At 42.6% G+C, this 15,548-nt stretch overlaps 2 protein-coding genes across 2 annotated transcripts; one reads left to right on the top strand and one right to left on the bottom strand.

Moving 5' to 3' along the window:
- Nucleotides 1-351: 351 nt before the first annotated feature.
- LOC126101178 (uncharacterized) lies at nt 352-2,939 on the top strand. The gene is made up of 2 exons (XM_049911876.1): nt 352-529; nt 2,038-2,939. Exons 1-2 carry the CDS (start codon nt 352-354, stop codon nt 2,937-2,939), a joined length of 1,080 nt encoding a protein of 359 aa, XP_049767833.1.
- Nucleotides 2,940-3,969: 1,030 nt separating this feature from the next.
- LOC126101177 (uncharacterized) lies at nt 3,970-6,557 on the bottom strand. Its single transcript, XM_049911875.1, has 2 exons — nt 6,380-6,557; nt 3,970-4,871 (listed from the first exon to the last, which is right to left on the bottom strand). Exons 1-2 carry the CDS (start codon nt 6,555-6,557, stop codon nt 3,970-3,972), a joined length of 1,080 nt encoding a protein of 359 aa, XP_049767832.1.
- Nucleotides 6,558-15,548: the final 8,991 nt, after the last annotated feature.

Here is a 15,548-nt window from a genome sequence, read left to right as displayed (position 1 = left end):
TCGTCTACTAGGAGATCGGCGAATCCGCGCGGCACACAGAGTGTTACGCCGCTTTCACACTATACGGTTTTGACCGTACGGCAAAAAGCCGTACGGCTGTAGGTGTGAAGAAATGTATGGCGCCTTTCACATTATACGGCGACGGCAAAATGCCGCTGCCGTGCCGTGCTGCAGCCGTGTCTTGCCACTACAACAGACGGTCGCCGTACGGCAAGTTCGACAACAGTGGCCTACGTGACTAAGTGCATGCTTTCACACTGGACGGTTTTGAGCCGTACGGCGTCGACTAGTTCGTTGTAGTGTCGTTTTATTCATTTGTGTTTATTCTTGTTTACTGAAAAGTGTAGAAGAATGGATGAAATTGATACTGAACTTTTGATAACCTTGGTGGAAGTAAGACCTGTTCTGTGGGACAAAACTCTAGATGCGTATAGAGATCGTATTGCTACAAAGAATGCTTGGCGGGAAGTTTGCGTAGCACTGAAGCAAGATTTTGATGAGATGGAAGACAAAGATAAAAATGCGTTTGGTAAGTATTTATTTAATATATTAATATTACATTTAATACGTTTTAAACAGTTTTTATTTAACGTTATAAATTTTATTCTAAAAGTAAATCGTTTGTTTATAAGTAAATTACTGCTACCAGTCACGTTTTTTTTGTTTTGTTTATATTTTGCACGACGCGTTTCGGGAAATAATTCCCATCCTTAAGTGCGTTTTTCTCTAAGTTTTCATCATGTGTGGTGTCTTTTTATGTGTCAGGTCTTGCATTCTGTTTTCTTTACTGTAATTTATAAGAGAAACACGCACAAGACCTCACAAATAAAAAAACACTACACATAATGAAAACTTAGAGAAAAAAACGCACTTGAAGATCGGAATTATTTCCCGAAACGCGTCGTACAAAATATAAACAAAACGATTAAAAACGTGAGTGGTAGCAGTAATTTATTTATAAAGAAAACTATTTACTATACAGTCGCAGGCTTTCACAAACAATCTACAAAAAGGAAAAGGCTTGTTAATTTATATCTTTGACATCTGCCATGACACGCTTCCAGCATTTGTCATAAAATATTTACAAAGAGTGTTCCTTATGGCGTTGGCTGTCAGTCCTCCTCTTATGTTGGCATCTTGGGCTAAGTCTTCCAAACCAGTGAAGGATGTGGTGTCTTCAATTATAAATCCATCTCTCTGACGTACAAAATTGTGTAAAACAATGCAAGCTTTAACCATTTTTACTGCAAAATCTGGATGAACATTTAAAGGTCGGTGAAACAACCGCCACTTATTGGTGAGGATGCCAAAAGCACATTCCACATACCTCCTTGCTCTGCACAAACGGTAATTAAATACACGTTTCTCAACTGTCAAGTTTGTTCCCCCAAAAGGCCGGAGCAAATGCGTGTGTAGGCCAAATGCTGCGTCTCCCACGAAGAAGTAGGGTACTTTTGGACCTTCCGTACCAGGCAGACATTGGACGTCTGGAAATTCCAGGGAATTACTTTCTATTGACTTCCATAAACTGGACCGTCTGAACACTGAAGAGTCACAGTCTTTGCCATAACTTCCTACGTCGACATAAATGAACCTGTAGTTGGAATCCGCTACAGCCATCAGAACCACAGAAAAGTATTCTTTGTAATTGAAGTACATTGATCCGCTATTAAATGGGGCAGTAAGACGGATATGTTTTCCATCCACCGCTCCTAAGCAGTGGGGGAAATTAGCAGTACGTTCAAATCCAGCCGCTATTGATTCCCATACCTCTTTGGTCGGTCTTTGTATACATTCTTCCCGCAGTGATGACCAAATTGCTGTGCATACATCATTAACCACTTTACTTGCTGTAGAAATCCCAATTCTGTACTGGAAATGTAAGTCAGTGAAGGAACAACCGCTTGCCAGATACCTGAACAAAACGAAAAAAAATCAGTGACATTTAGTTTGCAGTGGACATTTTTTGTTACAGTTTTGCTTTTTTCTATACAAAATTAAAATGTTTTCATACAGTTTTGTTTCCTTTTGATGTAGGTATAGAAGTAATACGGAGGTGGACCAATCTACGAGACTCCTTTGTGAAGTCAAACATAAAAATTCAAGCTGCGAAAAAAAGTGGCTCAGCAGCAAAGAAAAAGAAAAAGTATGTATATTCTGATCAGCTGCAGTTTCTAAAAAAGCTGTATGATGCTCGAGAGACGGAGGACAGTTTTCAATCGGAACGCACCGCCAGACTGGAAGAAGATATAGAAACGCAGGGCTCCGTCGAAAATACTGAGAATGTTTCTGGGCCATTTGATACAGCACCCACACAACAAACATCCAAAAGCGAGTGCCATACAAACAGAAAACATAGAAAACCTGATGCAATCGAAATGAAAATATTACGAGCTCTGGAAGAAGACAAACCTTGCAGCAAAATGTCATTTTTACTTAGTCTGAAGCCTCATCTGGAAAAATTTGATGAACAGGATTATCTTCAGTTTCAGATGGGAGTCCTCAAAGTTATAGAAAATATATATGAAAGGAGAAATATATTGACAGCTCAACCTCCTCCATTTACCCATTACACACCTCCCATGCCCTATAATAATAGATTTCAAGCTTATTCTTATTCACCTATGGAAAATGCTGCTCCAATATCCTCTTACCATACGCATCAGATTCGTCCTCCTCCAGCTGCACCAAACCCAACTACTTTTCTCGAACAACCATTACAGACTTCTCAAGGTCGCAGTTCTTATCAACGAATTAATAAAGTGCCACCACCATACCCTTCGCCTTCCACAAGTAGCCATGAAGGCCCACCATCAACAACGCAGTTCTACAACGTTTTTGCAGAGAGCCTGTCGCCACAAAGTGACAGTACAGTCAGTCCTGCTACAAACTCTTTGGTTTCAACTGCTGATATTGATATTGACTTTTCTACTTCATAATCTGAGCGTAATAAAAATGTAAAACACAAATAAATAAGTAAATAAACAGAACTAGTTTTTATGTATTAAATTACCTTAACGTGATAGCCAGCATTTGAACAGGTTGGATGCAATTGCGGAATTGTGTGTTTTGTCGTTGTAACACATCCTTTAGTTTTCTATGTAATTCGTCAAACGAGGTAATAGACATTCGGAAATAGTTAAAGAATTTATTTCCGTCGTTCCTCAAATCTTCAAAGAGTGTATAAAATAAACCCACTTCGTCTCTTCTCTGGTTAATGGGGTGTACCCACAAAAGACGACCTTTTCTTTTGCGGCGACGATGAAGCAACCACAAAGCAACAACTCGTTTACGGTTCATCTTGATACACACATTAAGCAAACTGAATAGACACCAACAACTGGTCACGTCAAAAAGCCGTGTAATGTGAAAGCAACACAGGCACGGCTAAAACTCGTACGGCTTTTTGCCGTACGGTCAAAACCGTATAGTGTGAAAGCGGCGTTAGGCCCGTTGCACACTTACGCCGCTTTCACACTATACGGTTTTGACCGTACGGCAAAAAGCCGTACGAGTTTTAGCCGTGCCTGTGTTGCTTTCACATTACACGGCTTTTTGACGTGACCAGTTGTTGGTGTCTATTCAGTTTGCTTAATGTGTGTATCAAGATGAACCGTAAACGAGTTGTTGCTTTGTGGTTGCTTCATCGTCGCCGCAAAAGAAAAGGTCGTCTTTTGTGGGTACACCCCATTAACCAGAGAAGAGACGAAGTGGGTTTATTTTATACACTCTTTGAAGATTTGAGGAACGACGGAAATAAATTCTTTAACTATTTCCGAATGTCTATTACCTCGTTTGACGAATTACATAGAAAACTAAAGGATGTGTTACAACGACAAAACACACAATTCCGCAATTGCATCCAACCTGTTCAAATGCTGGCTATCACGTTAAGGTAATTTAATACATAAAAACTAGTTCTGTTTATTTACTTATTTATTTGTGTTTTACATTTTTATTACGCTCAGATTATGAAGTAGAAAAGTCAATATCAATATCAGCAGTTGAAACCAAAGAGTTTGTAGCAGGACTGACTGTACTGTCACTTTGTGGCGACAGGCTCTCTGCAAAAACGTTGTAGAACTGCGTTGTTGATGGTGGGCCTTCATGGCTACTTGTGGAAGGCGAAGGGTATGGTGGTGGCACTTTATTAATTCGTTGATAAGAACTGCGACCTTGAGAAGTCTGTAATGGTTGTTCGAGAAAAGTAGTTGGGTTTGGTGCAGCTGGAGGAGGACGAATCTGATGCGTATGGTAAGAGGATATTGGAGCAGCATTTTCCATAGGTGAATAAGAATAAGCTTGAAATCTATTATTATAGGGCATGGGAGGTGTGTAATGGGTAAATGGAGGAGGTTGAGCTGTCAATATATTTCTCCTTTCATATATATTTTCTATAACTTTGAGGACTCCCATCTGAAACTGAAGATAATCCTGTTCATCAAATTTTTCCAGATGAGGCTTCAGACTAAGTAAAAATGACATTTTGCTGCAAGGTTTGTCTTCTTCCAGAGCTCGTAATATTTTCATTTCGATTGCATCAGGTTTTCTATGTTTTCTGTTTGTATGGCACTCGCTTTTGGATGTTTGTTGTGTGGGTGCTGTATCAAATGGCCCAGAAACATTCTCAGTATTTTCGACGGAGCCCTGCGTTTCTATATCTTCTTCCAGTCTGGCGGTGCGTTCCGATTGAAAACTGTCCTCCGTCTCTCGAGCATCATACAGCTTTTTTAGAAACTGCAGCTGATCAGAATATACATACTTTTTCTTTTTCTTTGCTGCTGAGCCACTTTTTTTCGCAGCTTGAATTTTTATGTTTGACTTCACAAAGGAGTCTCGTAGATTGGTCCACCTCCGTATTACTTCTATACCTACATCAAAAGGAAACAAAACTGTATGAAAACATTTTAATTTTGTATAGAAAAAAGCAAAACTGTAACAAAAAATGTCCACTGCAAACTAAATGTCACTGATTTTTTTTCGTTTTGTTCAGGTATCTGGCAAGCGGTTGTTCCTTCACTGACTTACATTTCCAGTACAGAATTGGGATTTCTACAGCAAGTAAAGTGGTTAATGATGTATGCACAGCAATTTGGTCATCACTGCGGGAAGAATGTATACAAAGACCGACCAAAGAGGTATGGGAATCAATAGCGGCTGGATTTGAACGTACTGCTAATTTCCCCCACTGCTTAGGAGCGGTGGATGGAAAACATATCCGTCTTACTGCCCCATTTAATAGCGGATCAATGTACTTCAATTACAAAGAATACTTTTCTGTGGTTCTGATGGCTGTAGCGGATTCCAACTACAGGTTCATTTATGTCGACGTAGGAAGTTATGGCAAAGACTGTGACTCTTCAGTGTTCAGACGGTCCAGTTTATGGAAGTCAATAGAAAGTAATTCCCTGGAATTTCCAGACGTCCAATGTCTGCCTGGTACGGAAGGTCCAAAAGTACCCTACTTCTTCGTGGGAGACGCAGCATTTGGCCTACACACGCATTTGCTCCGGCCTTTTGGGGGAACAAACTTGACAGTTGAGAAACGTGTATTTAATTACCGTTTGTGCAGAGCAAGGAGGTATGTGGAATGTGCTTTTGGCATCCTCACCAATAAGTGGCGGTTGTTTCACCGACCTTTAAATGTTCATCCAGATTTTGCAGTAAAAATGGTTAAAGCTTGCATTGTTTTACACAATTTTGTACGTCAGAGAGATGGATTTATAATTGAAGACACCACATCCTTCACTGGTTTGGAAGACTTAGCCCAAGATGCCAACATAAGAGGAGGACTGACAGCCAACGCCATAAGGAACACTCTTTGTAAATATTTTATGACAAATGCTGGAAGCGTGTCATGGCAGATGTCAAAGATATAAATTAACAAGCCTTTTCCTTTTTGTAGATTGTTTGTGAAAGCCTGCGACTGTATAGTAAATAGTTTTCTTTATAAATAAATTACTGCTACCACTCACGTTTTTAATCGTTTTGTTTATATTTTGTACGACGCGTTTCGGGAAATAATTCCGATCTTCAAGTGCGTTTTTTTCTCTAAGTTTTCATTATGTGTAGTGTTTTTTTATTTGTGAGGTCTTGTGCGTGTTTCTCTTATAAATTACAGTAAAGAAAACAGAATGCAAGACCTGACACATAAAAAGACACCACACATGATGAAAACTTAGAGAAAAACGCACTTAAGGATGGGAATTATTTCCCGAAACGCGTCGTGCAAAATATAAACAAAACAAAAAAAACGTGACTGGTAGCAGTAATTTACTTATAAACAAACGATTTACTTTTAGAATAAAATTTATAACGTTAAATAAAAACTGTTTAAAACGTATTAAATGTAATATTAATATATTAAATAAATACTTACCAAACGCATTTTTATCTTTGTCTTCCATCTCATCAAAATCTTGCTTCAGTGCTACGCAAACTTCCCGCCAAGCATTCTTTGTAGCAATACGATCTCTATACGCATCTAGAGTTTTGTCCCACAGAACAGGTCTTACTTCCACCAAGGTTATCAAAAGTTCAGTATCAATTTCATCCATTCTTCTACACTTTTCAGTAAACAAGAATAAACACAAATGAATAAAACGACACTACAACGAACTAGTCGACGCCGTACGGCTCAAAACCGTCCAGTGTGAAAGCATGCACTTAGTCACGTAGGCCACTGTTGTCGAACTTGCCGTACGGCGACCGTCTGTTGTAGTGGCAAGACACGGCTGCAGCACGGCACGGCAGCGGCATTTTGCCGTCGCCGTATAATGTGAAAGGCGCCATACATTTCTTCACACCTACAGCCGTACGGCTTTTTGCCGTACGGTCAAAACCGTATAGTGTGAAAGCGGCGTTACGCGGATGGTCCGCGCTCCGCGTTCCGCGCGCTATTGGTAGTCACGTATTCGAATAGGGCACCACACAGTTAGGCGTACGGTCCGCTAGCGGCGGAGGCGTCCGCGCAGCCCTTGCGCGCCGCGGACCTTCCGCGTCAGTTGAATACACAGAAACAAGTTGGCGCGTGCACAGTCCTGCGGATACCGCGCGCGCAGTAGAAGCAGAGTACCTCATTTCAGCCGTAGCATTCGACTAGTGTCGTAAATGTTGGTGTGATTTAAGAAGTTTCTAGAATGTCTTGTGAAATCGATACAGACATGTTAATTGCCTAAGTTGAAGGAAGGCCTCCCATATGGATCCATCGCATGGGGACTACAAGAACCGTGAAATGGGATTGAAGGCGTGGCTAGACGTCTGTGCAAATATAATACTCGGCTTTGAAGGTCTGAACGAGACAGATCACAAAAAGTGTGGTAAGTAGACGCATATTCTCCTTGTGTTTTTATTGTAGTTCTATACAAAATACAATGATTTACAATTATAGAATTATAGACATTCACAAGTTCAGTTTGTGCACAATATAAACATTGATTATGTAGAAAAACTGTACACAATCGCAAATGTCTGTCATTGAGATAAGTGGCCTGCGTTCAGTGAATTTTTGATTCCTGCCAGGGCACAGCTCCTCTACCGACAAAATATTCCGCAAATTTATCTCGTACAGTATTACCCGATTTACTGACAGGTGTAGTTTCTGCCACATCTTCGAAGCCGGTAACATACAGGGTATCTTCAAAGTTGTATCCCTTTCTTACTCGAACAAAATTATGCAAAATGCAGCACGTTTTGACAATAGATACTGCTAGATCAAGATTGACCTTCAGGGGCCGGTGAAAAACCCTCCACTTGTGGCTTAATATTCCGAAAGTACATTCAATAAACCTTCGGGCTCGGGTAAGTCGGTAATTGAAAATCTTCTTTTTTTGAGTCATGTTTTTTCGCGCATACGGCCTTAACACATGTTGTGTTAATGCGAAGCCTTCGTCTGCCACAAGAACATATGGCACTGGAGAGTCGTGTGTACCTGGCAGTGGCTTTGGTGGGGGTAAGGCTAATTTTCCTTTTCCCATTTTCCTCCAAAAGACGCTGTTTTTAAAAATATTTGAATCACATTTCCTTCCGTATCCTCCGACATCAATGAACGTGAAACAATAGTTACTGTCACAGGTGGCCATAAGAATAATGGAGAAATTATTCTTGTAATTGAAGAAAAGTGATCCACTTTTGACAGGTTTTACTAGACGAATACGTTTTCCGTCCAGGGATCCGATGCAATGAGGAAAATTGGCGACATTTTGGAAACGATGGCTAATTTCGTTCCATTTGTCTGTTGAGGGCTCAGGCATGCATTCTTCTCTTACGTAGTCCAAATAGTGGCGCTCACCTGCCTTGTAATCTGTCCAATTGTTGATGCACCCATTAAATAAGAGTAATGCAGATCTGTAAATGTCTTTCCGCTTCCAAGATACTTGTAACGTGTAAAGAATATATTTGGCATTTATGTACATTCACAGAGGAAATTAGATGTAATTCTAGGTATTAAGTCGGGTACGCTGACCTAAAACCTTAGATGTATTCCTTCTTAAAATAATATATGTACGCGTCCTCAGTAATAAAAGACATATCGGCCTTGTTATTTCAGTTGACAAGGTCCAGACGAGACGGAAAACTGCACGGGATACCTATTTTGAAAGCATCACTAGAATAAAGCAAACGAGGTCCGGATCAGTAGCAACTAAGAGACCAAAATACATCTACGGTGAGCAGTTACACTTTCTTGACCGTCTCCGAGATGCACCAACAGAGAGTAACTTTGACTCAGTATCGGTCGTGCAAGATACTCTGTATAACAACAATGCACTCGCAGAAAACATTGGAGACGAACCGTCTGAAGAACAAACCGATGATGTCCGACTGAATGTCAACACCGAAAAATAATCCTTGAAAAGGAAGAGGCCTATCAAGAACACAACATTCGAAGATAATTTACTTACATTATTAAAAGATGGTAAGGAAAAGGAGGAAGACGACGACCGAGAATTCTTTGTTTCGCTGTTGCCCTCTGTGAAGACATTAAATGTTGATCAGAAGCTATTATTTCGTACTCATGTACTTCAACTGCTTATGCCGATTAAGCAAACAAATCAGGCTAATTTAAACATACACCCCCCCATCTTCCATCAGCTCTTTCCACTATCCACCGACCTCTTTTACCTACGCCCCACCTTCAATATCCCAACAGCATCCTAACCAATCAATGCAGTACCGCGAGGATCCGTCCGTACAGACACAAGTTGCGACTCCTCATCCCTCTCCAGCCCAGTCAACCTTATCATCATCTTGGGAGATGTTATAAAAATTATTGGAATTCAGTAGTAATACAATACAAATGTAAAATTGTCTATTGCCAAACGAATGTAATACATAGTTACAGCAAAGCATTGAATGATTAAATATATTATTAAAATTAATCGTAATCCGTATACATATTCATATTCTTACCTTAAGGTTACTGCTACTCGTTCTGTCGGAGTAATAGGTATCCTTCTGAGACATTCAAGTGTCAGGTTGTCTTGTATTTTGCCGAAAGCTCGTCAAAGCAACTAATAGACATACGAAAATATGTATTAAATTTGTCTTCGTCTTTGTGCAATTCGGAATACAATGTGACGAACGCTCCTTTCGTACATCTTTGTTCCGCCGTAGGATGCACCCAAAACCGTCTCTCGGGCGTGGAATTTCTCTTTTTGTATATGATATAGGCTGCTTTTGACAATGTTGACTGGAATACTCTCTTTCAAATTCTAAAGGTGGCAGGGGTAAAATACAGGGAGCGAAAGGCTATTTACAATTTGTACAGAAACCAGGTGGCAGTTATAAGAGTCGAGGGACATGAAAGGGAAGCAGTGGTTGGGAAGGGAGTGAGACAGGGTTGTAGCCTCTCCCCGATGTTATTCAATCTGTATATCGAGCAAGCAGTAAAGGAAACAAAAGAAAAATTCGGAGTAGGTATTAAAATCCATGGAGAAGAAATAAAAACCTTGAGGTTTGCCGATGACATTGTAATTCTGTCAGAGACAGCAAAGGACCTGGAAGTGGAGTTGAACGGAATGGACAGTGTCTTGAAAGGAGGATATAAGATGAACATCAACAAAAGCAAAACGAGGATAATGGAATGTAGTCGAATTAAGTCGGGTGATGCTGAGGGAATTAGATTAGGAAATGAGACACTTAAAGTAGTAAAGGAGTTTTGCTATTTGGGGAGCAAAATAACGATGATGGTCGAAGTAGAGAGGATATAAAATGTAGACTGGCAATGGCAAAGAAAGCGTTTCTGAAGAAGAGAAATTTGTTAACATCGAGTATAGATTTAAGTGTCAGGAAGTCATTTTTGAAAGTATTTGTATGGAGTGTAGCCATGTATGGAAGTGAAACATGGACGGTAAATAGTTTGGACAAGAAGAGAATAGAAGATTTCGAAATGTGGTGCTACAGAAGAATGCTGAAGATTAGATGGGTAGATCACATAACTAATGAGGAAGTATTGAGTAGAATTGGGGAGAAGAGGAGTTTGTGGCACAACTTGACTAGAAGACGGGATCGGTCGGTAGGACATGTTCTGAGGCATCAAGGGATCACCAATTTAGTATTGGAGGGCAGCGTGGAGGGTAAAAATCGTAGGGGGAGACCAAGAGATGAATACACTAAGCAGATTCAGAAGGATGTAGGTTGCAGTAGGTACTGGGAGATGAAGAAGCTTGCACAGGATAGAGTATCATGGAGAGCTGCATCAAACCAGTCTCAGGACTGAAGACCATAACAACAACATAGGCTGAAATGATTCTTACTTGCAGCGAGCTCATCTCTATACATCCGATCAAACAGAACGATGTGCTACACCAGAGATGAGATCCAGCACAGTGCAGGGAAGACCGCGCGCTTACTCGGCTGCACACAACCGCGCGCATCCGCCCGTCTGTGTGAACCATGACGCGGGTCCGCCAACCGCGCGCGGATCGCGGACCATGCGCGTAAGTGTGCAACGGGCCTTACGGATCGGCGCGACGTTTTGCTAAAGAACATTGAGGAATTACGAAGCGACATTGAAGAACAAGAAAACGCTGTGTTGAATTTTTCTGCGCCATCGAGTAACGGCCTTTCGACAGAGAACAATAGCAAGATGAAATTACGCCCACCGCAGTTCATACCTGATAAACCAGAACTGTGGCTTTCAATGCTTGATCTGCTTTCCAGCATCATGGCATTGTAAACGAAGAGAGAAAATTTATGATCGACGTTAGTGCGCTTGACAATAAAACAGCAACGATCAGCGCAGATATAATACTTCAGCCGCCCGCCACGCAAAAGTATACGCGTTTTAAGCCGTTACTCATTGAGCGACTACGTCGGCCGGTGGAACAACGTATCCAGCAAGTATTGCACGGTGAAAAGAGAGGAGATACGTCACCTTCGGAATTTTGGCGGCACCTGCGAAGTTTAGTCAACGACACCGAGTTGCCAGATACGACACTGCAACATGTATGGCGTGTGCAGTTGCCAGAGGCAGTCAGAACGGCTGTGGCACTCTCAGACGCACAAGATATCTCGTCGTTGATCTCATTAGCCGACAAGATCTACACCTCGTTAGGTGCAGCGCGTACGTCGACGGTGATGTTCGGACACAACAGTGCAGACTCACAGGAAACGGCAGCGATACAACGACGCCAACAGCCGGACGTTTCTCAACAACTGGATGACCTACGAAAACAAGTTGACGGATTGAAGCAGCAGATATCGACGTTGCTCGAAGGCAATTGTGTCTAAGGAGCGTATCTGCTGGTACCATCGACGATTCTGAAGCGAGGCGACGCGCTGCACATCACCCTGCAATCACCGAAATGGCGACAACGGCCGGCGTTAAGCCGGCGGCACACGGACCGTGCATCCGAACGTTGAGCGTTGAGCGTGCCGAGTTTCTGACGTCATAGCGTGGAATAGCACGTTCGGGAGTCTTTCCGAACGTGCAGAGCAATATCTGGCATGTCAGATGTTCTGAGCGTGCGTCTGAGCGTTGACCAATGAGATGGCACAGCGCCAACTACGTCACATGCACGCTGTCTCCCATCAGTACAGAGTTGTGAGGCGCCATATTGGCGTTCATTTCAAACCTATATGTATATATGCCGTTTCTTAGCACCAGCAAATTGAGAATCACTGAAAAACCCGTTGTTAACTGTGTGATTCGTTCCAATAAAATTGTGAGGAACATCGTATTCGTGGCAAAAGAATTATTGTAACCTGCGTATTATGAGAGTAGGCTATTTGAAGGCAGCGACACACTGAAGATCCACCAAAAACGCATTGTTCTTGGTACAATTTGTTATAATTAAATTTCAATTAGTAACATAATTATCTACGAGTAACGGTTTTAGCAACCTGTAATACAATATGATTAAGTACGTCAAGGAGCTTAGGGGTTTAGCGTAATGGTTAGCGTCTCTGGCAATAAAGCTGTTTTTGTTGGGGCGGTGGTTCGCGTCTTAACACTCCAAAAATTTTTTTTCCTAACATTCGCATTGTTAGGTTCTGATACTTTATTATTAGTTTAATATAAGTATACGCTATAATATTTGATGTTATGTAAATATAAGTTCACCTTTTTTTGAGGGGTGACTTTGTTCGATTGGCTTAATCTATAGGACAGCTTGCGCTACTTGTATAAAGTTATTTTGTTCCTTTTTCTTGTATGCTTCGTAATTCACATGTTGCAAGGATTCTGCTGCTGGGTAGGAACAGTGATCAAGAAAGCCTGACCCTGGAGTTTTACTAAAATGTGGGAATGATGAAATAATGTTTATCGTATGCAGAGAAGTGTTCCAACTTGTACCTCGCTGTTTGTAATGGAACTGTTATAAGCCTGTGTCCTTATTGATTGGACATGGTACTTTCCTTTTCGTGGACGATGGAGAAAATGTGCGTTTTAATAGAGCTAACGTGGGAATTTTACGCACGCCCGTTGAGTAAATAGTGTGATTTACGAACTACTAGAAACAACTGCCGCTGGAGTGCGTTGGGATCGCGTATACCACGTTGGGGCCCATGTACCGTATGCACAAGTCGCATCGTTCCTGAGCGTTCAGCAGCACGTTGAACTTCGCACTCTCAACGTTAACGTTCGACAGCACGGTCCGTGTGCCGACGGCTTTAGGCGCCGCCGGTCGCGAGTTCGAGCACCAGCGCCTACTGTTACGCGGTGAGATGGACTAGGGGCAGCTACGGGTGAGTAACCTTTCTTCTTTACCTTCACTGTCCCATCGGCTGTTCGCTACAGACGTTAAGTCCGGCCATGCTTATCTAGTCGACTCAGGTTCGGACGTTAGTGCATTGCCTGTTAGAAACTGTGATGTGAAGCTCCCTCCATCTCAGTCGAAACTCACAGCAGCAAACCAGACGTCGATAGTGACTTATGGAAGACGTCAGATAGAGGTAGACCTCGGGTTCCATGAAAGTTTACCATGGACTTTCGTAATTGCCGATGTGTCAGACGCAATATTGGGTGCAGATTTCTTGTTTCATTATGCACTTGAGGTATCTATTAGCTCAGTGAGCATTCGACGGGGGACACAGTGCATTAGAGGCACCATAGGACGAAGCGCTATGCCCACGTCTGATTGCAGACAAGTAGCAAACTGGGAATCCATGTCTGGTGGGCAGACAATAAAGCACAATACGGTACATCACATTAGGACTACACCCGGTCAACCAGTGTCTCAACGCCCACGCCGGTTACCTCCGGATCGTTTTGCTGCAGCGAAGGCAGAGTTCGAAGAATTATTACTCTCGGGAATCGTCCGTAGATCCGACAGTCCGTGGTCACCGCCACTTCACCTCGTAAAGAATAAAGATGGGACTTGGAGACCATACGGAGATTACAGGGCACTAAATACTCGTACCATCCCCGATCGTTATCCGATACCACATATCAGGGATTATACGCACGCACTTGCAGGCGCGACTATTTTTAGTGTCATTGATTGCAAAAAAGTGTATCACCAGATACTGGTCGCACCTGCTGATATACCGAAGACGGCTGTCACGACACCATTCGGTTTATTCGAATACCTCCGTATGACGTTCGGGTTAAAAAATGCGGCACAAATTTGGTAGCATTTCATTGACGAAGTCATCAAAGGTTTACCATATTGCTTCGTGTACCTCGACGACATCTTGGTTTTTTCGTTGTCTGAGGAATTGCAAGAACTACATCTAACGACTGTTTACCAACGTATTGAGGCATATGGCATTTCGGTCAATGAATCAAAGTGTTTACGTCGACGACGTCAGGTGCCATTCTTGGGCTACTCAGTGACAGCAGCCGGTAACAGCCCACTGCAAGACAAACTCGACCTTATCGGAGAGATGACTGGCCCCATCGACTATCGCCAACTACGCGGGTTTCTTGGAGCAGTTAACTTCTACAGACAACATCTGCCTAATGCGGCGGCCATTCAAGCACCTTTGACGTCAGCACTAGTCGGCAAGGATGCAGTAGGCAAACGACCTTCACAGTGGACATCAGAGATGTAGATGGCATTCGACAAGATCAAAACCTGCCTACGTCAGGCAATAATGTTGGCACATTCGGTTCCTCAAGCTCGACTGGCAATTGTTGTGGATGCGAGCCAGCAGGCAATAGGTGCAGCTCTACGCCAGAAGGTGGGAAACAATTGGCAGCCCCTAGGTTTCTACTCCCGGAAGCTTACATCATCACAAGTAAAATGGAGTGCCTATGACAGGGAGCTACTGGCAATTTACGAAGCCATCAGACATTTCCGACCGCAAGTAGAAGGCAAACCATACACTGTTTTCACAGACCACAAGCCAGTTATCTTCGCCTTGAGTAAGAACAAGGGTGGCTGCTCACCACGACAATTTAGACAACTCGAGTTTATCGTTAAGTTTACGACAGACCTGCAGCACATAAAAGGAGCTGAGAACGTCGTGGCAGATTTCCTGTCTAGGTTGGAAACAATCTCTCAGACTGTTGACTGCAAGGAAATAGCTGCAGCACAGGAGACAGACCAGCAACTTGCTAAATTCTCTCGTGATAGTACGTCCGGGTTACGCTTGCAACAAATACAACCTACGGGTGAACACTTCCAGTTTGGTGTGACGTATCGCAAGGAAAACCGAGACCGTTCGTACCTGAGAGATTGTGACGACAATTATTTGATAGCATCCATGGACTGGCTCATCCGGGAATAAATGTCAGAGTCAAACTAATGACAGACAGATTCGTGTGGCCCAGTATAAATAGAGACTGCCGTAATTGGGCAAAAACGTGCCTGGACTGTCAGAGGGCCAAGGTGGGACGACACGTGCACAAAGCGGTAGGAAACTTCCCATTTACCACACAACGTTTCACACGTGTGCACCTGGTCATCGTGGGACCGCTTTTGCCGTCGGAAGCATACCGTTATATCCTCACTGCTGTGGACCGCTTCACCAGATGGGCAGAGGCGATCTCATTATAGGATATTTCAGCAGAAACGGTGGCACGCGTATTTCTTTCATCTCGGATCGCACGTTTCGGCTGCCCTTTACATATCACCATAGACCAGGGGCGTCTGTTTGAATCGACG

This window comes from Schistocerca cancellata, chromosome 9 (genome assembly GCF_023864275.1).
Source record: "Schistocerca cancellata isolate TAMUIC-IGC-003103 chromosome 9, iqSchCanc2.1, whole genome shotgun sequence".
Lineage (NCBI taxonomy): Eukaryota > Metazoa > Arthropoda > Insecta > Orthoptera > Acrididae > Schistocerca > Schistocerca cancellata.
The sequence above is the reverse complement of the archived record's forward strand: the minus strand, read 5'-3'. Positions and strand labels throughout refer to the sequence as shown.